Source organism: Procambarus clarkii, chromosome 15, assembly GCF_040958095.1.
Source record: "Procambarus clarkii isolate CNS0578487 chromosome 15, FALCON_Pclarkii_2.0, whole genome shotgun sequence".
In the NCBI taxonomy this organism is placed as follows: domain Eukaryota; kingdom Metazoa; phylum Arthropoda; class Malacostraca; order Decapoda; family Cambaridae; genus Procambarus; species Procambarus clarkii.
The window spans coordinates 824,441-851,308 of NC_091164.1; the positions used below are offsets into that span (position 1 = coordinate 824,441).

The 26,868-nt window shown below is 35.5% G+C and overlaps 2 protein-coding genes across 3 annotated transcripts; both read right to left on the minus strand.

Moving 5' to 3' along the window:
- Positions 1–1,282: 1,282 nt before the first annotated feature.
- LOC123759023 (uncharacterized) lies at positions 1,283–20,067 on the minus strand. 2 transcript variants are annotated; one of them, XM_045743751.2, is made up of 7 exons: positions 19,917–20,067; positions 14,415–18,215; positions 12,736–12,819; positions 11,365–12,132; positions 8,361–10,567; positions 7,533–7,626; positions 1,283–6,757 (listed from the first exon to the last, which is right to left on the minus strand). In XM_045743751.2, exons 2-7 carry the CDS (start codon positions 18,183–18,185, stop codon positions 6,623–6,625), a joined length of 7,059 nt encoding a protein of 2,352 aa, XP_045599707.2. In that variant the 5' UTR covers positions 18,186–18,215; positions 19,917–20,067; the 3' UTR covers positions 1,283–6,622. The 2 variants fall into 2 exon arrangements, with proteins under 2 accessions (XP_045599707.2, XP_069180964.1); XM_069324863.1 differs by lacking the exon at positions 11,365–12,132.
- A 2,550-nt stretch (positions 20,068–22,617) lies between these two features.
- LOC123759022 (UPF0184 protein AAEL002161) lies at positions 22,618–25,067 on the minus strand. Its single transcript, XM_045743750.2, has 2 exons — positions 24,629–25,067; positions 22,618–23,774 (listed from the first exon to the last, which is right to left on the minus strand). Exons 1-2 carry the CDS (start codon positions 24,726–24,728, stop codon positions 23,617–23,619), a joined length of 258 nt encoding a protein of 85 aa, XP_045599706.1. The 5' UTR covers positions 24,729–25,067; the 3' UTR covers positions 22,618–23,616.
- Positions 25,068–26,868: the final 1,801 nt, after the last annotated feature.

Sequence of the window (26,868 nt, forward strand, 5' to 3'; positions counted from 1 at the left end):
GGAAGAGAGGAAGAAAGGCTGTCATGACCAACCACATGGTTGTGCTTAAAACAGTGCCTTGAGGTACACCTTTATGTTAGTGGTAAGAGGCAGAGAAAGAAGTTCCAAGGTGTATTTTTTTAGGTAAGGATGCTCAGGAAGCTTTGGAGAAATGGTGCCAAATTACAGACATGTTGAGTTTGAGGAAGCAGGGATTGTGGGTAAACAATACACGGGATATTGTGAAGATAAAAGTTGGCAGAGAATGCACTGCTTGTATCGTATATATCGCCGCCCTGTTCCTTATTGTCCAAATTACATTGTCCCTCTTACGGTCGTGCATATCCAGACTTCCAGGATTTGCGTGTGTCTTGCTTCTCCCTCAATGAATATCCTTGGTGAACTGGATGCCTTTGATGTTCGCCTTGTGCACTTTTTATTTTTGTATTGGCATCCTTGGTGATCTTTAGCGCCTTTTGAATATCCCGCACTTTTGACGGTACTACATAGCCTTCCCGGCTTGGTGCCTTTTTTTGATAATTACTTACTTGTACCGTATGAGAATAAGAGACTGTACACCTGGTCTTGTGGAGTGTGGGTTATGCTTATTTTCTGCAATGCTATATAGTAAGAATGGTACAGCATAATTAGCAGACACGTGTTATTTTTTTAATATCTATAACCTTTCACTATGTAGCTGCATACTTTTCTCTGGGCTGATGCCTCCGTACCCCATGAAGGTGGAAAATAGGTATTATGTTGATAATGGAAGTAAATATTAAAATGGTCATATGTTGACCTTAAACTTATCCTGTAGGAATGTGTTAGTCCCTATGGCATCACTGACATGATGTTATGCATCACTGTTATGATGTTAATACATTTTTGTTATCATTATTAATAATATATTTAATATTTGTTCATTAATAATAGTTATGTATTTTATATACAATTTTGTAGTCTGCATGCAGGGAGTTATAGCAACCAACTGATTGCTTTGATGGGAGACAAAATGCTTTATCTTCCATGAAAAAATATATTTTGTGTCAAAGAACTACAGTTTTGAACACAGTTAACTACCAGATACTGTGTAAAGGTAAACATGTATTCCAATACACAGCTGCAAGATTATTTCTCGATATCAGCTCTCAAAGCTACCAAACATGAATAATCTTTAGTCCAGGCCTCCCAGTGTGGGCCATAGCACCCATAATGTATGAAGAGATAACTGAACACTTTAAGTAACAGAACACAATCAAAATATGACGATTTCAATCAATTGTATTTGATTAACAAACAGAACTAAAGTGATGTATAAATTTTATTTCACAAACACATTATCAAAATAGCAAGCATCTTTTACATATTGTATATAAAAAGTGCAATGAAACTAAATGAGGGGGGGGGGGGAATACATCAAGCAGGCTTCTAGGGAGAGTTTTACAGGTAATACTCATACACTTTTTAACTATTGTACTACAGTACATGAAAATTATTTTTAAATTTTAACCAATTAAAAACCAAGCCACATGCTTCAGATTCAATACAAAAATAAACAAACTACATGTGCTACCACAAATTATAATTCGTATGGCTGCATTTACAAAATTATTTAGATTTATGTAGGCCTTTTTTATTATAAATGTTTTTCACTAAATATTATCAATGATACACTGAAATATTTAAACAAAATGAGTGTGTGTGTGATTTTGTAAGAGATTAATTTAATTTGAACATTTGACTAGTATTCGTAATGTCCCATTTGAAGCCATCTAAAAAATAAAACTTTAGCAAGTAGAGCAAATTATAACTCAAACTCAAGGTGGGGTTGCTATGTCAGGAGTTTGAAAACTTATATTAGCTACAATTCCTTTTGTGTGTTCCTTTTTCACTTGTATTCATATACAAAGTGTTTCTTTTTCACTATGCACTTATGTTATTCCATCTCGGCTTTGCATGGAGCCAGCTTGTGATTCACGAAGTATCAAAATTATCAATAAGTAATGTCTTTTTTTTTTTAAGCTCATTAAGTAAATTATAAATTGAATCTGCACATGGAGCAGAATATCGAGTACAAGGCAGAATATCGAGTACAGTACAAAGGCATGTGCTTTGCACATTATAATCATCAAGATGTGCACTTGCCAAAGATACAATAAGGTATGATTTAAGGACATACTAATTTCTAATCATTATTAGCTCCATGATAAACCACATTATCAATAAATAATGTCTTAATACATAGGCTGGTGCCAGTTAAGCAAGATAAATTTATTTTTCTTAAAATACAACAAAATTCATAATTAATTTGGATATGGTCCCTATAATGGAAGTTAGACAAAGATATTAACCTTTTTTTTGATATGCAAGACATTTACCCAGTTTAACAAAGAACAAATAGGTACAATATGCAAATGTGGTACAAACTAATAAAATCAGGAATGAAAGTAGAAATGGACAATCCAAGATGTCACAAAGGACAAAGACTGTTTAGAAATGTCGAATGAATGCACGATAGTAAACTTGTGACGGAGATGATGATGCAGTGAATTTGACGGCAGGAGAAGAGAGAGAGGTCCTGATGAAAACAGACGAGGATGGTTTATGAGGAAGTGAGGATTGAGCATGTACAAAGCTTGGGATATGGCAATGAACAAGGCTAAGGTGGAAGCAGTTTGCAAGGGAGTGTATATAATGTTTGTACCACGCATGCAACTTCATGAGGAACAGCGGCCACCTGGCCTTACAAAAACATAGGAATGATGCTCGAGTGTGGTGGTGGTGCTTTTTTTTCTGTGATACTATCTAAGGTGAATGATAATTTGTTTTGAACCTACGACCTTTCACCATATTATTCAGTTTTCTTCAAGCTGGTGCATCCCCACCCAGTGAAGGTGGGAAATGAGATAATAATCATAACATACAAAACTTTCAAAGGTCTCTTTGCATTTACTAATAAAATATTGAAGAAATTTTCATTTTAGAAAGCGGTTGAAATGAAGCACTTAGTAATTATTGCACTATAGCAACATAAATGTAATTAAAGACAACAGATTTTCACTGCATATTGTGGAAATAAAGTGATGTAATTCTTTGGCACTGTAACACACATAAGGTATTTAGCCAAAATGTCCGGGTAATATTTAGGAAGTTACACACTCCCTTCAATCCTGGAAATGATGTACACAAACCAGGGAACAGGAGAAAATAGAGTTGTTCACAAGGCAAACATTTAACATTTGATACCGTGGCAATTTCTAGAGTTAGCCTGGTCTGTGGCCAACTTTTCCTGGTTTGCATGAAAATAAGCTTAAAAGATTACATACTTTTACAAAATAAGTACCATTACATTCTGCAGCACATATAAACTTAGCTTTAGACACCCTTGGAAAGATAAATAAAAGCATAACTTCTTCATATCAAAATTGGTCCCCTTTGGCACAGAACACTTTCACACACAAGAAAAATGGCAATTAAATTCACACTATTCAAACCAATTGTAACAAAAGAATCATTTTTAACGTTACAAAACTCACTATATTTGGAAATGCTTATCATCAGCCTGTTGAAAAGTTATTTCACTATTAAAGAAATAGCAGTATAAACACTTCCTAACAAAGATACAGTGTTTGTGTACAAATTCTTTACTACACAAAATGCAACACTGACATTATTTAACCCTTTCAATGCTGTCATTCTGAACACCAACAATGTGTGAGAGACACGGAACAAGGAGAAATATGCCATGAACTTTGGAATGTTAACCTTATCATTAAAAAATAAAACTTTAAGAGACTATAGTCTGCAGCCATAAATAACAAGAACACTGAACACACTTAAATGGAATTTAACATTGCTAAATTAATTTCATAAATATGATAAGTAATAAATAATTCCTCATTCCTCATAATGACTTCCATTTGACATGTATTAATGTTATTTTTCATTATTTATGATTGTGTTTGTAAGCAAGTCTAATCCTCCTTAGAGTTGTATATGTATGGGAATAATGCAAGTATAATGCCAGTCATTACTTCTCCAGTCCCCCATCTTACCCCTTCATAAGCACAGCCTGTGTATCTGTTCGTCTTGATAAGCCCTTACAGGTGAAATATTAACTTTAAACTCATCTGTATGTTCATCTAAACAAGAAATTATTTGTAATACACTAAACTGCTGAATAATAAATTACTGTATATTGTACTGAATATAAATAGTTGCTACAACATACAGTGATATGATTATCCATCTCTCTGAATCAAGCAACTGGTGTCATTCAGAAACAGACCCGATAACAGGGCCTGATATTTTTAGTCCCCGATTATACTAACAACTTCCAGATAATTCGATCAGTGATTAACCAGAAAATCTCCATGTTAACCACTAGAGGACTTTCAATTCTAATTAGTGAAAATACTTCAAAGACCACTTGTACTATTCTAGGCCAGCCTAGTGTCAATTTCCCTCAAATATGAGATGTTGTTACTTTGGTATTTACGAAACAGAAAACTAAGGTCTAAAATCTTGTACTATAGGTTGTATTATTTTTGGTCTTTTTATTTTTATTTTATTTTTTAGCAAAATGCGATGCAAGGGAGAAAAGGTGGAAAGGAACAAGTATTGCACAGTGAAATCACAAGTATGTGATACATCTGAGAAAATACTGAAACCATATGATGGATTCAAACCCGCGTCCCTGAACCCCTCAGGCACACACACACACACACACACACACACACTACTGACCGGACCGTGATAAGCTTAAATATGTTGTTTACCAGCATTCAAAGGGTTAACACCTATTGTTTCTAGCTGACATTTAAGTTTAGTTCACCACATGAAAGACTCCTCACATAACCTTGAAGCATCTGGTGGGTGTTCTCACATACTGTATATACTAATGCCCAAAACGAGTAAACAAAGTCTTCACTCACAAATATAACCTTGAAAACTATTTGATAAGTAATTGCTTCTTCGTATTATCTTTTAAAACATCTCATACAAATTTTTGTTGTTCAAACATAAAATAGCAAATTAACTCTGGTGGCTCTGTGTGCAAAATTCCCTAAACAAAATAAAGCTCTTAACTGTGGGGAATATATACAGCAAGTTCTCAGTTTATGGATAATATTGTATGACCATCTTTAGTGCAAAAGAATATCAATATACTGTAACTGTCCTTCAAATATTAATGATACTTTAAGCTTTAGCAATCTTAACAACATAAATCCTAGTGAAATGAGTTCTAACTTTCATACCACATTACTGAGAACCCAGAAACTCCATGAACACTCACTGAAGACCATTATCATCTTAAATACACCATAACGCCAGCTACGTGTTAACTAATTACCAGTACAAAAATACCCAAGTAAATGCCACATGGGCCACAGAGTTTAACATCAAAACTGTAAATGACCAACTACAATATACTACTGTGTACCCTTTAAAGATACAAACCACTAACGTTTTGCCTAAATAATTACAATATATGACTGTGTATCCTTTAAAGATAGAAACCACTAACGTTTTGCCTAAATACTGTGTTTGGTATTTTGTACAAGTGCATTTGGTTCAGTAAGTTTGCTGAACTGTCATTATGATATGGTAAACAGGGAACATAATACATTTGTATGTGATAAGACACAGAATATACCCTACTATTTGAATAGTTGCCTCACTACAACTTCTACTAATATAAAATAGGTAAACAAAGTCTTCACTCACAAATTTCAACTATAAACAATTTATCTTATAACAAGTGAAGCTTCAAGACATTAGCTTGCAACTATTGTAAGATATTTTGCAAATAGTAATGACGACAGCATAATAATTTTGGGGGACCTTTAATCCTATTGGTCGCGTGCAGACATGTATTGTTAATCTACTTGTATATATGATACCTTCTCATCTTGCGTTTTTGGAAAATACAGATTACATAGTGCCTCTTATGTCTATAACTACAGTACTGAACTAATAGATCAGTATCATTAAGAATGCTGTTCGTGTATTTAATGATGAAACTATGTACTGTAAGATTGTATCATTCTACACTTTAGTATACAGTATTATGTAGTTAATTGCAAGAAAGCTCACACAAAAGACCTCACTGTTTGTCAGTCAACTGCAGAAATAGGTTCTATTTCTATTTCAGAAAAGTTCTAATTGTGCGTTAAAATCAGGTGTTTTCCTTAACATCCATAATTGTTTGTATGTAGCTACATATATCATATAAAAAATAAAATCTGACATTTAAAATAAAAAGCCATTTAAAATAAGGTCTCTAATATTAGTTTATATTGTTCCTAAAATTTATTTCCAATTTGGAAGAAAATTTAATTTGTCTGAACACAATATTTAAATTCTCTTACAGCTGCAATTCTGCCTTTCAAAACCTAGCTGATATGAATCATACGAGTATGAAAGGTTAGTAAGCTGCACAAATGACATCACAACACACTTGTAGTCAGTAACAGATTATTAAAAGGCATTCATCATGCATCTGTCCCCCCCACACTGGTTCTTTCAAACGTATAAAAGGCATTACGGACCACTCATGCCCGTACCACCTCTAGGTGGCTTAATCTTCATCAATCAGTATAAAGGCACACTGCAATGAATAGCATGAACAAAAACTTGTACTTCAAGACTGGATCTGATCCACATGGACGGTAAAATGCAAATTTAGGTACGACAACATACTTTCAGTCCTTGACCGAAGTCTTTCTGCTAAGGTGGTTGCTTCATCTAGGGAAACCAACAGTTCCTGTGCACTACCCTGAAATGTAATGGAAGTTTTTAGGACAATAAATAAATAGCATCAAAATTGCAAATGTAGAAACAGCTTTTGTAAAAACATATACAGTACAAATGCTGTACTGCATATACAGTATTACTTTATAATATTTACAGCTGATATTATCTATTCATCATCCTCCTTATTTTTATCATCTTTCATGGGATGAGGAGGCATTTGCCTGGAGAACATATCAAAGAAATGGAAAAAAAAAATTAAATGTGCCACTTGATGCGCCTCTACTTTCCCCAAGATCAGTACTGTAGCAGAGATAAGAGACAAGCTATGAGAGCAGGCTAAGAGAACTACAGCATAGAACAGAATGACCAGAGGTGATATATCACAACACACACAAGTTACTAAAGGGAAGCAACAAAGTGGATATAGATAATTCTTCAAGTGAGGGACAACAGAATGAAGTTGAAAACAGATGTGCCAGATAAATATAAGGAAATACTTATATGCAATAAAAATTTTAAAGAAGTTATGAGAACATAAACATGAGGTGGTGGAAGCAATCACCATTCTCACATCTTCATGAGTATAAGAGTACTGGATTGTCGAGAGGTATAAATGCACTAAGTACAGTGCTGTATGGTACAATTGTTAGGAGCCTGAGCTTAGGAGCTACACCTCACTCCATGCGGATACAGAAAACAGTCAACTAACTTATAAAATATAAAGAATAAATTCATAAAAACAGTCAACTAGCATACAATATATAATTACTGCACAGAACAAGTTTCTGCCAACTTACACTTCTTCGGTGTTTGCATCGATCACTGCTACGTTGGGGCGATTTCAAGTTTTCAACAGCATCAGACCCTGCTTGTGAAGTTTCATTTCTACAGCTATAAAAGAAGAATACTTGCTTAATATTCTGCTAAATTTTATTAGAAAAGAATAATTCCAAAAATCAAACCCTTTTCACATCCATACATAACAGTTAGTTCTTACATATCTTCACATTCTTATTCTTTTTAGTCAAGGCCTGATCTACCCTCCTCTGTCTCACTCAACTGTACTTTTAACTTTAATCACATAAATTTCTCTATAAATTACACATCCCATGTACAGTATTAGCCCACGCCTTGCTCGAATCGCTACTCACAATAATCTGTGCGTAAACTGCCATATGCAATTATTTTCCCTCTGACTTGATAACTATTTTATGTCAGGCACATCACAATGTAGTACTGGACTTTTAAATAGCTGTCCCCCTTTGGACTTTAAATAGTCTAAAGAGTACAGCTCACCAACCAGCACTTTGACATTCTTATTTAATTCACACAATTTCCTTCTCTCTCCACCAAAAAGATATTTTTGCCCACATTCACTTTTAACGGTCTTTCACACACACATCAAATTCTATTAAATCCTATAAATCCACATAAATTCTTGTACAGTATTTTGATTTAGTTACATTGAAAGCAAAATTATCATATTTCCTGTAAACTCAAATACAGTAATACTTTTCAGTTGAACTTTTTGCCAAGAACAAAATGTGATTGTTCTTTATGATCTATGGAGAAAATAGACCAAAACTCACTCAAATATGGAGAAAATAATTTATGTATAAACTTACTTGTAATTTTGAATATATATGACAGGAGCTGTTGTATTTAGGAACTGTCCATCTGTGGTTTGAGTAGGTTGCTTTCCCTGGTGTTTAATGTGAGTACCATCAGTGCTGACTTCATTAGATGTGCCAGTAGTCAAGGCTGCAGTCTCTGCCAGCTCAGGAATGTGAATAATCTTATTATTACTCTTTTCTGTTTGTATTGACACATGCTTGGTACTGTTATGGACAGATAGAAGTCTTTTCGAAGATTGATTTTGATCTGTCAAATATTCTTGGACATTTGTAGCTTTTACATTATCTTCAAGAAATAAATTTCTTTTAACACACTCTCCACATTTCTTATCCTCAGTTTCATTAACAGCTCTGCTATTTACTGGGCAAGGTGACAATTTTCTTGATCTGTCAGAGTGACATTTCTTATTTTTTGGAGTGCTTCTGGGCAATTTTTCTATCTTAGCAGCGGTAAACATTGATTCGGAGAGCATCTCCAAAGAGGAATTTGGAAACGATGTGCTTTTGTCTTGCCAAGAATCTTTAACATTCCAGTCTAATGGAGGAGATCTGGGCTGCTTATGAAACTCCTCCTTTGTACCATTTCGAGATTTTATTTTGGCAGGAGTGGTGGCCCTATGTTTAGAGCTCCAGGGCTTTTGGTCCTCCAGTGTTTGGTGTACATAAGGATCTAGCGATGTAATGCTAGAGTCACGTTCAGACTCTTCGGAGTAAACAGACATGTCTAAAGCCTTAATAGGTTTCCGCCTTTTTTGCAGTCTGGAACTTTGATTATTTGAACCTGAATGAACCCCTTCTCCCTTACTCCTCTTCTTCTGGAAGACCTCGCTTGTTAAATTCATCATTTGTGATTTTATAATATTCAAATCTCTTTTAAGTTTTGTTATATTATTATAGATATTAGATGAGTTTTGGGAGCATGAAGATGTATCTGAATAGTCAGAGGAGTTTCCACTGACATATTTTGTGCTATACTTTTTAGTATTGGATTGCTTAAAAATGTCTTTATCCATTGTGGACATCAGGTTACTCTTGTTACTTTGCTCTTTGCCTGCAAATGCAGACATTTTAAGATCATTTTGGAAGCTTTTACTTCTTTCTTTCCCCACCAGCATTTTCTTTTCCATAAGTTTTCTTGGCTTCATTCTTTGATGTGCATATGGCACGTCACTAATAAAATCTCTGTCTCGGCTACGTACATCTCCCTCATGGAGTGTGTTCTCCTTTGAGTCAGAGTTTCTGCTCTTTTCTCTTCTATAATAATTAGACCCGTTAGTGCCGACAAGGTCGGCACTAATGGGTCTTCCATGCCTGTGTTTTTGTATAGCATCCTGTGATTCACTGTGACTATAATGTTGATCTATTCTCTTTTTAGAGCTATTGATGCTACTTCTGCTTGCAGACAAGGCTCTACTTTTTCTATCAATATCAGTACAACTAACATTTTCAATTTCACATTTTTCAGACTCTGGAAAAGCCATTTTAACAACATCACTTGGTGGTGATGCTTCTGCTGTACCTCTTGAAGTGTTGTCATGATCATGGGAATGCGAACTGCTTCTCGATACAACTTTATTAGCATTCTCACATTCATAAGCATAATCTTCTTCACGTTCTTCATTGTCATGTTCACGAAACTGATTAGGTTCTACCAATATCGTTGACGACACTTTTACATTACTTGTGGCATCCAAGCTTGAATGAAAGTGTGGCATCTCAAGCTGTTCTGGCTGTTCAAGACTTGCATTATGGCTCATCCTTGTGCTTTGTTCCGAGCCAGGGCATCCACTGTCAAGGTCACGTACTTTAATTGTCCTTCCCCATGGCAGGCGCGGCGTTGCACTGCTACTCCTCCACGAACACTTGGGGAGATCAAAATCTAATCTATCCGGAGACCGCAGCAGAGGAGAGTTACAATCAATACTGTGGTCTTGAGGTGAATAGTTGATTATTTTACTTCTTACACTTCTAGAATTACCTTTAGTAGCATGGTCTAGTAAGAGATTTGTACCACTTTTATTTGGACTTTGTGTAGAATCAACATGAATTTTAGTCAAGCTATTGCTTGGGTCTACATGAGGATCAAACGACTGGCTAGAATTCAAAGATAAAATAGATGGAGCTGGACTGATATTTGAAGACTCGTATGCAGCATGAGGCACTTCTGGGTCGACCAGTGATGCCTGCCATAATTTTACCTGTTTCAAAGAAAAAATATATTGTATTTTAATGGAACCCCATGTAGATGGTTGGTGCCATCTGGTGCCAAAATATGAGCAGTGTAAATTGGAAAATACATTTCTTCACAATGCATTTTATTGACAAATATAGATAGGCTTTGAGCTTGTGAACAGATTATTGAGTAGAGAATTCTGCTGCCCCAAGAAACTGTACAGTGGTCCCAAAAACTCATAAATAACCACATAAGTAATTATCAAAAGATGCCAAACTGGGAAAACTATGGAGCAATAATAAATATGCAAACATTCAATAAAAACAATAAAAAGAACAGTATGGTGACTATGCAGATACTGTACTGTACAAGCAAATAAAATTTTGTTTAATACTCTGAATAGTCTGTTCTCCAGTGGAAATTAATGCACTATGGTGCAACAGTGATGATATAAGTTGTAAAATATGATCTTACAAATATCAGGCAGTGAATAATGTCAAAGGTAATATCAAAACATTAAATAAACCAACAAAAATGTAATAGAAAATACTGAAGATATGCTTTATATCAGAGTGTGGATAATGTTAAAATGTTAAAACAAAAAATCTGTTCACTTCTAGCTTAGTTTGAGTTCAGAGAATGACTATAAACTGATATTAAATGAAAAGAATGGAAAAAAATAATTCTTATATTTAACTAGTCCCGGTAAATATTTAAATACTGTGTAACAAATTCAGCCTTACATGGGCTGCAACAATACAGGCAACAGATGCTACTGAAGTGCTGAAATGTTATGACAGAGATACAAAGACAGGAACTTGCCTTCTCTAGCGGCCCTACAGTCTTCAGTGATTCCCTGGAGTGAGCAGGACTACAAACAGCTAATGTACCCATCTCGACCTTTTCTGCTACAGGCACACCGCTGGACAGACCTCCCAAGATGGCTGTGCCGAGCTCAAGCACATGTGGTGTACTTTTTACTTCAACTTGATTAAAATTATGCTGATAAGCTTCCATTGGAATATTAGCAGACAGAGCACTAGCTTCTCTAATATCTACTCTTTTCTCATTCTTAGACATTTGATTTTCATTTCTCTCTTGCAATTTTGTATCATCTTTCTCCAAACCATGCTGCCTCTTCTCAAGTTCCTTTGGAGAATATTGCACTGCATTGTGACTTCCTTCTTCAATTAGATCATCTACTCTACAACTCGGATCGCTAGTATTTTTATCATCATTTTGTGTATTTTGTACAACATTATTTAATTCACAGCACACTTGTTCAATTACTTTGCTAACAATTTTGGGGGAACCGTATTTTCCACCACCATCTACACTAAACTTTTTATCTTCATCTAAAACACTTTTCACACAACTTTCCTTTCCTTTTCCAGTGTCAACGCAAGAAGTTCTGTTTGGCTCTGACTGACCCAGTCTACCCCCCTCTTCATATCTTCCAGCCACAATTTCAAGATCAAATCTATGAGCAGTCGCCTGTATGGCTTGTCCAAGTTCCTGGAGCAAAATACCCGGCTCATTTGAGGATGCCAAGAGTGTCAGCACTGGGAACCGATACGACAGGTGCCAATACTGAAAAGAAAATTGATTCCAATGAAATCCATTTGTTTAAATATCATTGCTCTTAATTAAATTGATATTTCTGTTTACAAATTTATTAATAGCAAATACTGATAATCAACTGTAATGTAATATTGTTCAGTATATGTACAATATTAACATAAGATATACAAGTACAGCAAGTGATTCCTATACAAATTCACAGATCATAATACTGCTGTATACAGTATAGTACAGCACTTTAATAATCTCCTAACAAGGCCCAGTAACCAAGAAAGATATATTTTTAAGGTTTCTTATAGAAACTTAAAATGTAATCATGTAATATCATGTAATCATAATAGTGTGACAAATTCTAGTATCATGACCATCACTATTTACTCATCCGATAATTTCACCCAGAAAATAAAAAAAATCATAGTTAATATAATATTAAATGAGTACTTATGTACCGCTTATTTACCTAAATATTACGAAGTACAAGTTATCTTTTGTAACGTCCTACATGATTATGAACTCTTGAAATTAATAAATTACAGTAGGCCTAAATATTTTCTTTTTGCCTAGCATGGATTTAATTAAGGTTTCAATGCATTAAAAACACACAAGACACACCTGCTGCAAAATACTATTCCAGATGATGCTTTTTTCACTGTGCTGTAGAGCCGCGCTTCCCTCTAGTAAAGCAAACTCTCTAATCTGCAACACACACATAAATAACATGTACTGTATTTAACTCGCTGCACAGAACATAGCTTCCTAAAATGTCTAAGAGAACATACGTGAAGATAGATGTACAGTAGTTAAATCTCTTTACAGATAGATTCTCTTGGAAGTTGTATTTCATATGACAGGTTGAAATTAAAATTTTGCATAGAGAAATCAGCCAATAGAGCATGGAAAATATTAGGAAAATTAATAGTAACACTCTTAATATGGCTCCAATCACGTTTTTGAGGATTTCTGTAGATGAACTCATCATTACAAAAAATAGTTGGAGACTTGGGAAAGCTACTGAGGATATTTAAAACTATATTCTATGGCTAGTTTTCATTTTGAGTTGGCTAGTTTTTCGTTCACTCAGGAATGGCCCTGCTACCTTTTGAAAATGAGTTTTGAGACTGGGGACATGAGAAATGAGCTAGATGTGGTTAAATTATTTTGCAGACATGTTCATTTGGTAGTTGTCTATTATAGGTTGAAAACAAAATTTTTGCCAAGTGAAATTAGCCTATAGGGCATGGGAAATGCATCTTGTAGGCATCTCTGGTTGCAAAGATTCCCTCATTGCAACAAATTGGGGTTGGTCCCATACAGTTTGTTGAATCGAGGCTGTACTGTACTTACATACAGCTAAAGTAAGCAAGCAGTTATCAAAAGACGGCACCAAACCGGGAAAGCTATGTAGCACCATTTAATGTGCATATACAGCACAGAAAAAAAAAATGGGGGGGGGGGAATATGGTAGTAAAGGAGGCAAAGGTGAGATTAGATCTGACATAAGAGATTTTGTTACAATTTATACTTGCTAAGCATCTATTTAGCAAGTGAGGGGTTAGTTATGCTGTCTTCCTTGATTCTGTTCAATGATGTTTAACCAAAAGAAATACTGTACAGTATTGGAAACTTTAATCATGCCCTAGGACATTACAAAAATAATCATTGAAGGGCTCTCTTACTGGTCACAGGTAAATATCTTTTGTAATACACAACTTCCTTGCATTTACTAAGGCTTTTTAAGTACATAACCCTCTCTCTCTCCTTCATTAATCACGGTGGCCTATCCTTCTACTGTATAAAATTCTACTACCTATTATTAACAGATCACTCTACATACAGTATATGTAATTAAATTCATAATTTGATTTTCTCAAACCACTCGAACTGTGTGTATTTCCTACCCAACAAATCTGTAATAAATACTACAGTATAAGCATTTAAATTCATTGCACCTAAATACATCCTCAAACAAATCACATCATGCTACAAGTAAACATAAAGATGGCTAAAGGAGAAGGGAAATCATGCTTAATGAACCTACTAGACTTCTATGATAATGTATGAGTTCGATACGTACGATAATGCAGAAGTCAGAGTTCTAATTCTGATTTGGCTAACGAAACAGTATCAGAAAACCCCCGGTGTGAACCGCACCTTGTGTTTTTCTAATTTTGGTGTTAAAGGAACTTATTTACTTGAAAATTAATTAAAATCAAGAATGGACTGTACAGTACTTAAAAAAAGTTATGAAAGTAGTTTAATCTCTCTTTCCACCAGCATACATAAAAACATACCCTCTTCAGAACAGTTCTGGCATCCTTCATCCACAATTCTAGAGAGACTGCATCATGGGAAGATTCTGTAGTCTTTAAATCCTTGCTCATTGCTTGGTCCTTCAAATCCCTGCTTTTCTCCTGGTTCTCCGGATTCCTATTTCTTTCTTGGTTCTTGATATCCCTGCTCCTGTCTTCCCCAGATACCGTAGAACATTGAACTCTTGAAACGCCACCCGCATGTTTCTCTTGAAACATGTATGAACTATTGGGATCATAAGCAAAGCTCCAGTTTGGATCAGCAATAGGTGTGGAGGTAGTTTTTATAATATTGTAGTGGGATAAAGTTGGTGAGAGAGATCTAATATTTGGAGTGTTTGGAGGAGTGGTCTGGTAAGATGATCTTCTTGTCATGTTGGGCGAGATTAGATAATGATGGGCAGATTTGTTAGGAGTGTTTGGTGCAGTTGTATTATGTGAAGACCTATCACTAGTAATTATTCTTTCTTCTTGAGTCTGAATTGAAAAGATGTATTCTTTATTGACTTGTATATCCTTGTAAAAGCGGAGTCGATCAATTTCATTTTGTTTTTCAGCAAACAAAGCATTCAAATTATCGAAACGTAACTGCAAAGCAGCTAGAGTTGTGTCACTTGCATGGCGTGATTTCCGTTCAAGTATCAACAGCTTCAAAATATCCTCAAGCCTTTTGGAATCGCCCTTCTCTCCAATTATCTGGTCTCTAATCTTTCTTATATCATCTGGCATCTCATCATCATCATCATACTGTGATAATTCCCTCAACAATTTTTCATCTAAAACTACAATTTGGGAAGTCGCCTGTTGCTTCTTTTTTCTTGCTGGAGTAGAAGGGAGAGACCTAGTAGAATTTCTTATATCTTTATCTTTCATTTCCTTAATGTACTGTCGAACTTTGCTAGGAACTTGGGAATAATCAAGCTTTTTTGAACTCGATATGCTTGTCAAACTGGAACTCCTAGACCTATTTAGTTTGTTTAAGCTAAAACTCCTATTTCTTTTCAAATTGACTTGACCCTCATTCTCATTTAGGGCTACAGCACTAATACACCGACGATTCAAATTTCCTCGACGTTCAGATTCAGGACTACATTTCAGTTTTTGTCTAGGAACAGGACCTGGAGAGAGAGACTTCGCTCTCAAACTGTTGCTTTCTAAATTATCATTGCTTAAACTCAAAGCTCGATTGTGCAACCCCTGACTTTTGTACGCTGAGCCATGGCTTGAGGCCAGATTATGCATACTTCTTGATGAATTACGGTGTAAAGTGGTCCGCACTGGACCATACAGAGTTTTAATAGTAGGTGATGATGGTGGGGTGGCACTTTTTTCAATTTTGTCTTCTTTTAAGTTATTGTTTAATATTGGTAATTTTGCTTTTGTCCCAGGCTTAGAACTATACTGGCCAACTACACTTGCAAAACACTGACTAGAATGTGGATCAACTGATTCATTCCTTGCTAGCAAGGACGTTTGTGTTTGTACTAAGCTGTCCTCTAGGACCGAGGAGGTACCAGTGAAGTGACTAGAATCATTAACTACACTGAGCGGAAGGGATGGGAAGTGTTTTTCACTTGTGGGGATTATGGCACTTTCATTGACCATCTTTTGTTCAATACTTTGGCACGTGTTTCCAGGATTAGAGTTGTCAACTGTCTGTTTCAGAGACTCATTACTGTTTTCAGAACACAAGTCAGATACCCTCTCCAGTCTAGAGTTCAAATTTTCATTTTCCTGTCCTGACTCTTCTGTTCTCTCAGTTATAGCAGAGATGGGAGATTTGCTTACTAATTCTATGACAAACTCACTGGCATCAGAGAAATCATCACCAAATACCTCATCACCAGAATGATCAATCTCTAAATTTATGAGCTCATCACAAGACTCATTCTCCAAGCTCATAGGAAAGTCATCCTGACTTGGACATTCAGATGCCTCGGAAATATTCCTCTCCTTCAGCTTGTTTGACTGCGCTCCACAATTTGTATCAACTTTAGGACCATCACCTGCTTTAGCTGCTGTATTACTAAGTCTGCCATCAGAAGTATCCAATTGTGAGCTTGCTGCTGCCTGTATATTACTATCTGTAGACTGGCAGAGATTCTCATCACTGAAGAATTTGAAGCTTTTCTTGCAAACTACCTCTCTATCTTCATCTGTGTTTATATCAAGAATACAAGAGATTTTCTTTTTGGTGGCTTCTGAAAAGTTATTATGGAAGGAATCAACACCAGCTTCCCCATCACTAACACGGGATATTCTAGATGATTTAGAGGGCTCTAGAGAACAGTGCTCATTAGACGATTGTGAACTATTTACCAGTGAAAACTGATTTTCATTCACACATATATCTTCATTCTCTACTTTTGAATACCTTGCTATGTTTTGTTCCATCTCTACTGGCATATCTTCTACTTCTTCTTCTGTATCACAAACATCTTCAGCTGCAACCTTAGTGATTTCTGGGTGGCTACTTTCTTGTGCAGTGCATTTATTTTCATTTGGTATTGTGTGTTTAGAATTTACTAGCGAAGATATGCACGTCGAACACTCTGAAAGTGAGACATTAACATCACCTAATTCTTCCATTTTTCCTAGAGATACTAACTTTTCTTTATTAATTTTTTGCAGCATTTTTTTTAATTTAGTTTTATGGCATGGAGTGTTTTCCTTTTGACTTGCTAGTAAAATCTTTGGTATGTTTTTTGATGCCTCCTTGAAAGTTAAATTTTCTTTGCTCTTTAAAATTTGTCTTTCCTCCAAATCAATATGAGAGTCTATTGATGAACCTCTAGACAAACATGTACCAATTTTTTCCAAAGAGGCCTTTACTCTGGGAGACAAGTGACCCAGCTTTTTAGGAGATTCTCTGGGTCCTTTATCACACAAATGTTCCTCCTTATCTTGTCTATTAAAATAGCCAATCTTACTGGATACACATTCTTTGCTTGTATAGGAACAGGAACTCTCATCAAAGCGAAGAGAGCTCTGCTTATCATGTAGCAGCGACATAAATGAATTTGCCTCCAAATATGTAGCTTGGGATAGGTCCACAGGTAAAGACTGCCTTCTAGGGCCTGTGTCAGTGGTTTTATCATTCAAGTCCTCATTCTGTAAACTAAATTGCTTAACTAAGCTACTAACTTTACATGCAGAATCTAAAGAAATCACAGTCAGTTTTGGAACACTAACTGCAACTTCACTCACTGATCTATCTTTAATATATTCACTATAATTTCCAGTGCTATGAGAGCTGAAGCTTTCAACAGACCAATCACTGGACACTGTCAATTCATCCGGAGAATTTGTGTGATCTCTTTTTGAGCAGCTTTTGGTTGTTTGGTGTTTTAGCAAGGTGTCATCATGCTGAGATAAAGATTTATATGACTTTGGTGCCATTGCCTCTCCTTCCACTTCTTTCTCTTTTTGGCCATTTTCATTTTTCTTTGTCAGTGTCTCAGGAGATATAATCTTTGGATCATCACCATTACTCGTAAAGTGCAAGGGTTCATTCAGGAGAGACTTCGCCTCTGGAGAAAGCGATAATGTTTCTGCAATCTGTATACAGGCATGTTCATCTACTGTAGTTCTTTCATCCTGATTCAACAAGATACCTGCAATAGATGTTTCATCTGCCTGTAAACCTACAACTGGAAATATAAATGACTCTCCTTTTGAATCGGTAAGACTTGCATCATCTTCGTTATACTCTGGAATTTCTTCTGCAATCTCCTCCTCATCACCACTCGACATTAGGTCATGTTCTTATCATTCCCGAATTATCTGAAAAGGCAATTAAAGAAATTATAAGAACTAATCTACATTTTGACTAGATAAATCCACATTTCAAAATAAATTAAATCAATATAAGGTACCCTGCATAATACCATCTATGTACAGTATGATATATTTACTATCCAAAATTAGATAACATTATGAATGTCATTAAGGTTTGATCATCTTCCAAAGGAAATTCACAACAAATTTAACAGAACTGAAAACAATATGTAATTATAAAAATGTACGTAAACCGCATCCTGTACTTCCTGATACAAGCAAAGATCTATACTCATGAATACAGTATTCATGCTACAGCTAAACAGCATGTAAATTGAAATTGAAATTAAAATAAGTTTATTGAGGTAAAATACACACAAAGGGATGAGGTAGCTCAAGCTATTCTCACCCCGTTCAGTACATCGTGTTAATACATACATAGACACAAGCATGTAAAGGTTTCATAATGTTGTAATACATTACATTACATAATTACAGCCTTTCACGATTCATTATAATTCTCAACTTTTAACATTTCACTACAGTATGTATGTATCAATACACTGATACATCTGGCTATTAGGTACAATACACTGTACCTAATAGCCAGAACTGCACTACAAAACCTAGCAAGCAATGAACTGGTATGCTTAACAGGCAGAACAATTTTGTACCTACAGTGTTCAGACATTTCTTTCAAGGTGGTTTACCCTTATTAGTGTTAGCATATTACATTGATAACATGAATTACTAATTTAGTTAGGAATAGTTCAATCAATCTTTGGCAGTTCTGTATTGTATAGTATGGGGAAAATCTCTTTTTAATATCAAACACTTATAGGTAATAATTATACAACAATATTGATATAGAATTGTATTCTTGGAAAGTAAGTTAAAAATGTGTGAAGCCCAATGAATTGTGAAGGCAGACAAAAAGCAAATATTGCTTTTAAACATTGGAATTTATGGATGAAGAACAATTTTGAAACAAACAAAAAATGCCTATGCACAATTCTATCATCCCTTACCAGACTTCTCTACTTCATCTGTTTGACTTGGAAGATTTAAAACATTTCAATCGCCACTAACATGAAATGTAACATTAGAAACAGAATCACTACACACAAAAATCACAATAGCATGATGCATCAAATGAACAAATCCACAAGGGGATGCAGGATCCAAATAAGTTCAGTAGAACTTCTGGTTTCAACTCTTTTTGACCATGTCGTAGCTCAGTCGATTTCGGCAGCGTCTGGGATGCTCTCGGACGTAGGTTCGAATCTTCGTCACGGCCCTTGTGGATTTGTTCAAACAGAATCACGTTTTAATGTGTACAATAATAAAACACCCGACTCTCGTAAATCAAGTCTCTTGGCCACAATGATCATCTCAAGACACACGAGGTCAGTCTAAGGGTAGACGGGTTAGATGGGGTGCCAATCAAAGGGGTGACAGTCAAGGGGCATGCGAGTGGAAGAAGGAAGGAAGGAATTATCAAGGGAAAGCGCCAAGCCATTACGACTATATAGCACTGGGAAGGGGTCAGGATAAGGATTTGGGATGGGACGGGAGAAAGGAATGGTGCCCAACCACTTGGACGGTCGGGGATTGAACGCCGATCTGCATGAAGCTCTACCGTCGCTCTACCGTCCAGCCCAAGTGGTTGGGTAGAAAAAGGATAAAGATATTCGTTGACAGCCTTACCTCTCGGCCGCCACCCAGGGCCCCTCACAGCTGTGTCGTCTGCTCCCTCACACACACACAAAACATTCCCGCTACTGCCAAACTTTCCAGTAATGGCTTTTACCTCTTCTTCAATTTACGCTTTATATCGTCGATACTCCACTTTAATTGCTTAAATATATATTTACTTCTAACGTTTCGTATTGTATACAGTTTAACTCGTGCAATTTTGAAATTGCCATATCAAAACAAATACATTTGGCATATGACCTAAATATATTTGGAGCACAACATTGAAAATGTAAATACAATACAATACAATACAATTTTATTTAGGTAAGGTACATACATACAATAAATTTTTACAAGGATTGTTTGACTTATAGGTAGAGCTAGTACATACAATGCCTAAAGCCACTATTACGCAAAGCGTTTCGGGCATGATAAACTTAAATGACAAGCTTAATACTAATTGAGCATAATGAGTAGAATGAAAACAAGAAATGAAAACATAGATGAAAAAGCAGCACAAATACAATTATGTCGACAAACAGCGCTCTTTAAAGAAAAACAGACATTGGTTGACAATAGAAGGGTAAGGTAGGTTACATTATTACAAATAATAATAATAATAATAATAATAACGTAATATTTTTGTTTTATGGAGTTTATGGACATATCTAGAGCTGTCAAACAAAATAAAAGACAGGAGTCTGAAATCTATTAGGAACTCAAATTAATCTACCCGCCCTTATATGGTCCCGGGTTCGACTCCCGTGTAGGCTGGGAATTGTGGGTTGTGTCCTGTTAAGTCTCCTTGGAAGATCTCGATAGGCCTAACAGGCTTCCAAGTATTATTTGATAATGAATATTTGATAAAGTCCTATAGGTAAAACTTGATGCTTCTGTACATTGCACTCTAGAACCAACTGTATCTAGTGTTACCCAATCTCCCAATCTTTATGTACTTAATCCAAACAACTTTATCATTGTGTTCACTGCTGTCTTCTTTTATGTGTTAGCCATATGCTGTATTGTGCCTGCTAAGTTTTGTTAAACTACCATTCAAGCTGTCATTGCAATCATTCTGAGCTACCTATGTGCTTTAATATACTGTACCTACAATTTTTCTCTCATCTTTTATTTTTTTTCATGCTATATAACTGTTATCATTTTTATAAATTTTGCAAGTATTTACCTACTTATAAGTTTCTTAGATTAAGGACCTGCCCGAAATGCTATGCGTACTAGTGGCTTTACAAGAATGTTATTACTATGCTATGTATCCTCACAATCCCAATGTACGTTCTTGTATACATATATATATATATATATATATATATATATATATATATATATATTTATATATATATATAAATAATAAATAAATAAATAAATAAACTAGTACAGTAAGTAAATCAAGATGAACAAATCCACAAGGGCCGTGACAAGGGTTCGAACCTACATCTGAGAGCATCCCAGACAACCCACGATAAGAAATCACATTATTGTGATTTGTGTGTGTAATGAAGTAAGGGCGAAGAGGTAGAACAGCTTATTGATAGAGCTCGAGTGCATGGGGGAATTGTGTAAAACCCTGGTTTGAGTCTCGGAGAGGCTGCAGGATCTAAGTACGGGCAGTAGAACTTCTGGTTGCCATTCTTTTACCATGTTGTAGCTCAGTCGATTAAGGCAGCGTCTGGGATCCTCTCGGACGTAGGTTCAAACCCTCATCATGGCCCTTGTGGATTTCTTCATTTGATGCATCACGCTATTGTGATTTCTGTGTGTAAATCAAGATTCTACTAAGATATTTGCACAGTATAGTATAAGATAGCACAACACAATGAAGGGTGTTGGATCTTACAGATCTCCCATTTATTAACTGGGGAACATCATTTGGCATCATTAAGTTGAGGACAGTTTGTCAACTAAATTTAAAAAATTCTTGGATTTCTATCTTTTTCTTTTTTTTTGAAGCTGTCCACACTTGCTGCACTCTCGGGAACTCTGTGAAATAAAACTTGTGTCCGACTACGTCAGAAAGAAGGGCAGTATGCATAAATCTATTTAATCTTAGATCTGGACATTTTTATGAAAATATAGATACAGTACTGTACAGTGGAACCTCTACTTACGAAGGCCCCTATTTACTTATTTTTTGAGTTACGACCCCAATTTCATTGGAAAATTTGACTTGATTTGTAACCTTGTTGATACTGTACTTCATAACTCTGCAAGATTAGGCAGTTTCATCAGGTGATATAACACCAGGCAGCTTTAAAGTACTTTGCAAATATTAAATTAATGATATTTTTAACTAATTACACAATATCTAATTCTTAACTTTTTCTTTAAAGATTAAATTATTCTAGGACATGGCATTACAGTTGTTCCCATAATATTTAAAAAGATTATTGAAAACAGTAACTAAACTTTTTACACCATTATAAATTGAACCCTTAAATATAATTCAGTACTATACTGTTTTCTCAACTATAATTATGTATCTTGGTGTTCCAAATACCATTTCCAGAAGTTTCTTAAGTATTTTCAAGGATGTAAATTAAGGAAACTATTCTTCACTATGCATTTTAATAGAATTTAAAAGTGGATCTTGTAATATATAAGAACATCCAGTCTAAATAGTCAAGTGTAATTGAAACATGTAGAAGGAATGATCAAAGTATTACTTCATTAAATGATTTAATTTAAACAATAATGAATTCTGCATCACTGTATTTCATACAATCAGAAATATACAGTACACAATGGCCAACATTCCTATTACATTTAAGTATGGCATTGCATTGTATGTGGAATGTTTATTACATTAAATATACTACTTTTATGTTAATGAAAACTTTAAAATGCATTTCATACCTGGTGCTGTACATTAACCTAAACAACTAAAATTGCTAAATAAAATACTGTACCTTACATTACAATTATGACACTGTATTATGCAATACCTTGGAATACAAAATTTTGATTACAACACATGGTACAGTACATACTATATTCAAAACAGTATAACCAAATTCATTTTGCATATACATGAGTGATAATTTTTTTACCTGGCTAACAAACACACCAGTACAGACAGGAATGTATAGGATATAAATGAACAATATGATGATAATGGTCTGGATATTTTGCCTTTTAAAGGAGAATGTATTTTTGGGAGCTAAATACTGTAATTAAAGAACTTTGAATAAAGAATAAAGTTATCGTTAATATTATCACAATGATAGAATATGGGTCGCAAGGAATAGCGCTGGAACATTAAGGTTCTCATCAACGAAAAAAATGTTTTAGATACAATAATTCAGAGTTTATCAACAGAACAAAAATATATTAAATTATTGTTGTAGCAGATTATAACTCATGACTCAGAATCATAAAATACTTAATATATCACTGAAGAGTTAAATACAAGGTCATAACTTCCACAACAGAATGCAAGTGCAGTACTGGATTATATAAGAGGAAAGATTTTGATTACACTGATAATTTTACAAAACTATGCATCAAGTGCCAATTATCTATATTTGTACAAAACATAAAAATCCTGACACTGCATAAACAAATTTTGCTGAATAAAGTAATGCATCATCTTCCTACAAATATCTACTATTTACAGGTCTACATCAAATTTGGACTCTACTAATAGTCTCCTATCACTTCTCTAACAATACATTCATGAATGTAGTTCATACTATTATTGTGTTGATTGTGTTTGTTGCAGTATTTCTTCAGCAACTGCACGATTATCTTCTAGAATCTTCCTCAAACGATTATTGATCTCATCGTTCCTCTGTTCAATGGTGTCCAGAGCAGAGTTCAGGGCATCAAGTTCAGCATTCAGTTTTAAGAATTCTGAAAATACCCATTATTGCATTGTATTACAGAATATCATATTGAATATCAAAATTCTCAAGAGGAATTGACAGGGTAGATAAGGATAAACTGTTTAACACGGGTGGTATGTGAACAAGGGGACACAGGTGGAAACCGAGTACCCAAATGAGCCACAGGGATGTTAGAAAGAACTTTTTCAGTGCCAGAGTAGCTAACAGATAGAATGCATTAGGCAGTAATGTGGAAGAGATAGACTCTATACACAGTTTCAAATGTAAATATGATAGAGGTCAGTAGGCTCAGGAACCTGTACACCAGTTGACAGTTGAGAGGTAGGACCAAAGAGCCAGAGCTCAACCCCAACAAGCACAACTAGGTGAGTACACCACCCCACACTCCAGCAGTCATCTATAGCAGCAACCACTCTCTCCCAGCCCTGTTCCTTACCTCATATTGTATCTTTAATCTTGGCTACACTCTTGACCTAAAACTAACTTTTCATACACATTAGGGTTGTAACCTCGTGTACCCGAGTCTTAAAAATTAAAATATATAGTCATTAAAATTGTTTTGTGTCCCCAATGTCTTGAAGAGTCGGGAGTGTTTGGACATTTTATGGGCCATTTATTAATTATTGTATACCTCTTTAAGGAGTAATTTGATAATCTTGTAGACAATGAGGCCTTAAATAGGGATTGTATATACATTGAATACAGGCCTATAGGATGCTGCACAATATGATTACAATATTAACTATGATAATATCACCTACACTGCACAATCTTGGCAAAATGTAAGACCTTGATAAACTGTGAGATGCTCGCTAACAATGACAGGTACACAAGTAATTAGCTGAACTGAAAATGCCTCACCTTCCTCGTCATATTCCTCATCTTCATCATCGTATGTGTCCGACTCGCCCTCTTCCTTCTCAACTGGCCCATTACTAATTTCTGTGCGATCCTTCTTCATGGTGCTTTTTGTGGTTCCGTACCCTAAGAGGTGTACCTGCAGCGCTGTACCGTAGAGGTGTACCTGCAGCTCTGTACCGTAGAGGTGTACCTTCAGCTCTGCACCGTATTTGGTGCACCAGTGGCTATGTATCCTAAGATATGTTCCCTATACCTCGTACCTTACGAGGTGCCCCTGTAGCTCTGTACCGTTTTTAGTGCTCCTATGGGGGATCTCTGTACCGTAGTTAGCTCTTCTTTACGATACGTGTAGCTGCTATGTACCGTAGCTGGGCGGTTGTTGTTATCGGAGTTGACACTTGTTATTGTGGTCACCTGACAGCAGCCGCTCGACAGGGATGCCAGCTCCAAATTGCTGAAAGTATAGCGAGCTGACGGTCTAAAAGTAGCGAATTTGTACAAAAAAGTAGCCCAATTTATTGATTTATTTATTTATATACAAGAAGGTACATTGGGGGGTTAAGAAAGTACATAATGATGATGATTTTACATTCGTGTAAAGCCATTATAGCACACATAGCGTTTCGGGCAACTCCTTAATCTAACAGATAATTTTAAGTAGATAATTTCCAGTAACATTGACAACAAAATGTTTACAGGTAGATTATAAGACATTTTGACACAATAAACAAAGATTAGATTAATGCACGATAATAACAATATACTATAATGACACGGATTATTAGGTACATTAGAGTAAAATTTTGGGGTTATCAATTGGTTTATTATAACACAATTTAAGGATCATTTCAAGGAATAATGCAGTAGAATATGCACTCAATATAACAACCATGATATCAGATGACTGATTAGTGACTGATACGGGTCTCAGAGTAATATATTTTGATATATATAGAGTACACTACACGATTCTAATTGTTTTATTAATATTATCTCTGCATATATATATATATATATATATATATATATATATATATATATATATATATATATATATATATATATAATAAAACAAATATGACTGAAGTCCCATTCGATTTCTCAGTTTAGTTTTCACAGATGTTACTCTCGAAAATATCCGTTCAACCGGGGCTTTACTGATTGGTAAGCTGTATAATTTCTATGACCTCAGCGAGGTCATTACGGGTTATTCATGCCCGTGCCACCTCTTGGGTGGCTTAATCTTTATCAATCAATCAATCAGCGAGGTCATTCAGGTCGCACCTCCACAGATCTCCAGTATCATCTATTGATACTGGTAATGGCTCAAAAGGGCCACCACTTACGGGCTATTCATGCCCGTGCCACCTCTTGAGTGGCTTAATCTTTATCAATCAGTCAATATGCTTTGCAACATCAGCGAGGTCACTCAGATCCGATTGCAACATATTTATTAATCATAAATATGCCTTGCAACATATTTATCACAAGAGGAAGAAGCGATTTGGTAATGAGTTGTCAAAGATTCCCACTGATCTAACAGCCTATTTACACTGCTGCTCCTTGCCAACCTTCGTGTTCCTGACAGAAGTATTAACTGTAAGGGATCTTTCCCATCATTTATCAATCTGTAAATTTCTAGGTAACTTTCTCTCCTTAATGAAGATCTGCGGAACCAGGTGTAGCTTTTGGGATGAAGTATTAATGACAATTAAGGTTAGGAAATCTCTGGCCCCTGGGGAGGATTACCTTGCCTTGCGGCTACTTTTTCTTTCGAAGGTTCCTAGGATCAATGTCCCCAGGGGGCCAGTCTCTGACCAAGCTTTCTGCGGTAAGTGGTCTAGTCAATCAGGCTGGTTCGACGCAGCTGTGATTTGCACACATTACATTAAAAAGCATATATAATCATCATAGAGTTTCTTAACATTAATAGCCCAAACTAGTCCAACTTGCTTTTAAGTTAGTCCAAAAAAGTCGCAAGTTCAAGTTCAAGTTCAAGTATGTTTATTGAGATAAGAAAGAAATACTCTCAAAGGGATAGAGTAGCTTAGGTTATTTCTACCCCCCTAAAGTCGCAAGTAGCGAAATTAAAAATTTGGGAGCCCGGGGGCTCTCAAACATAGCCCAATTTGCTACTTGTAGCCCAATCTGACAATCCTGCCGACATTGCCCTGACTTGGGGTCGGTCTCCAGCTTTTTTTTTTTTTTTGATGTGACAATGTCCATTGACATTGACTTAT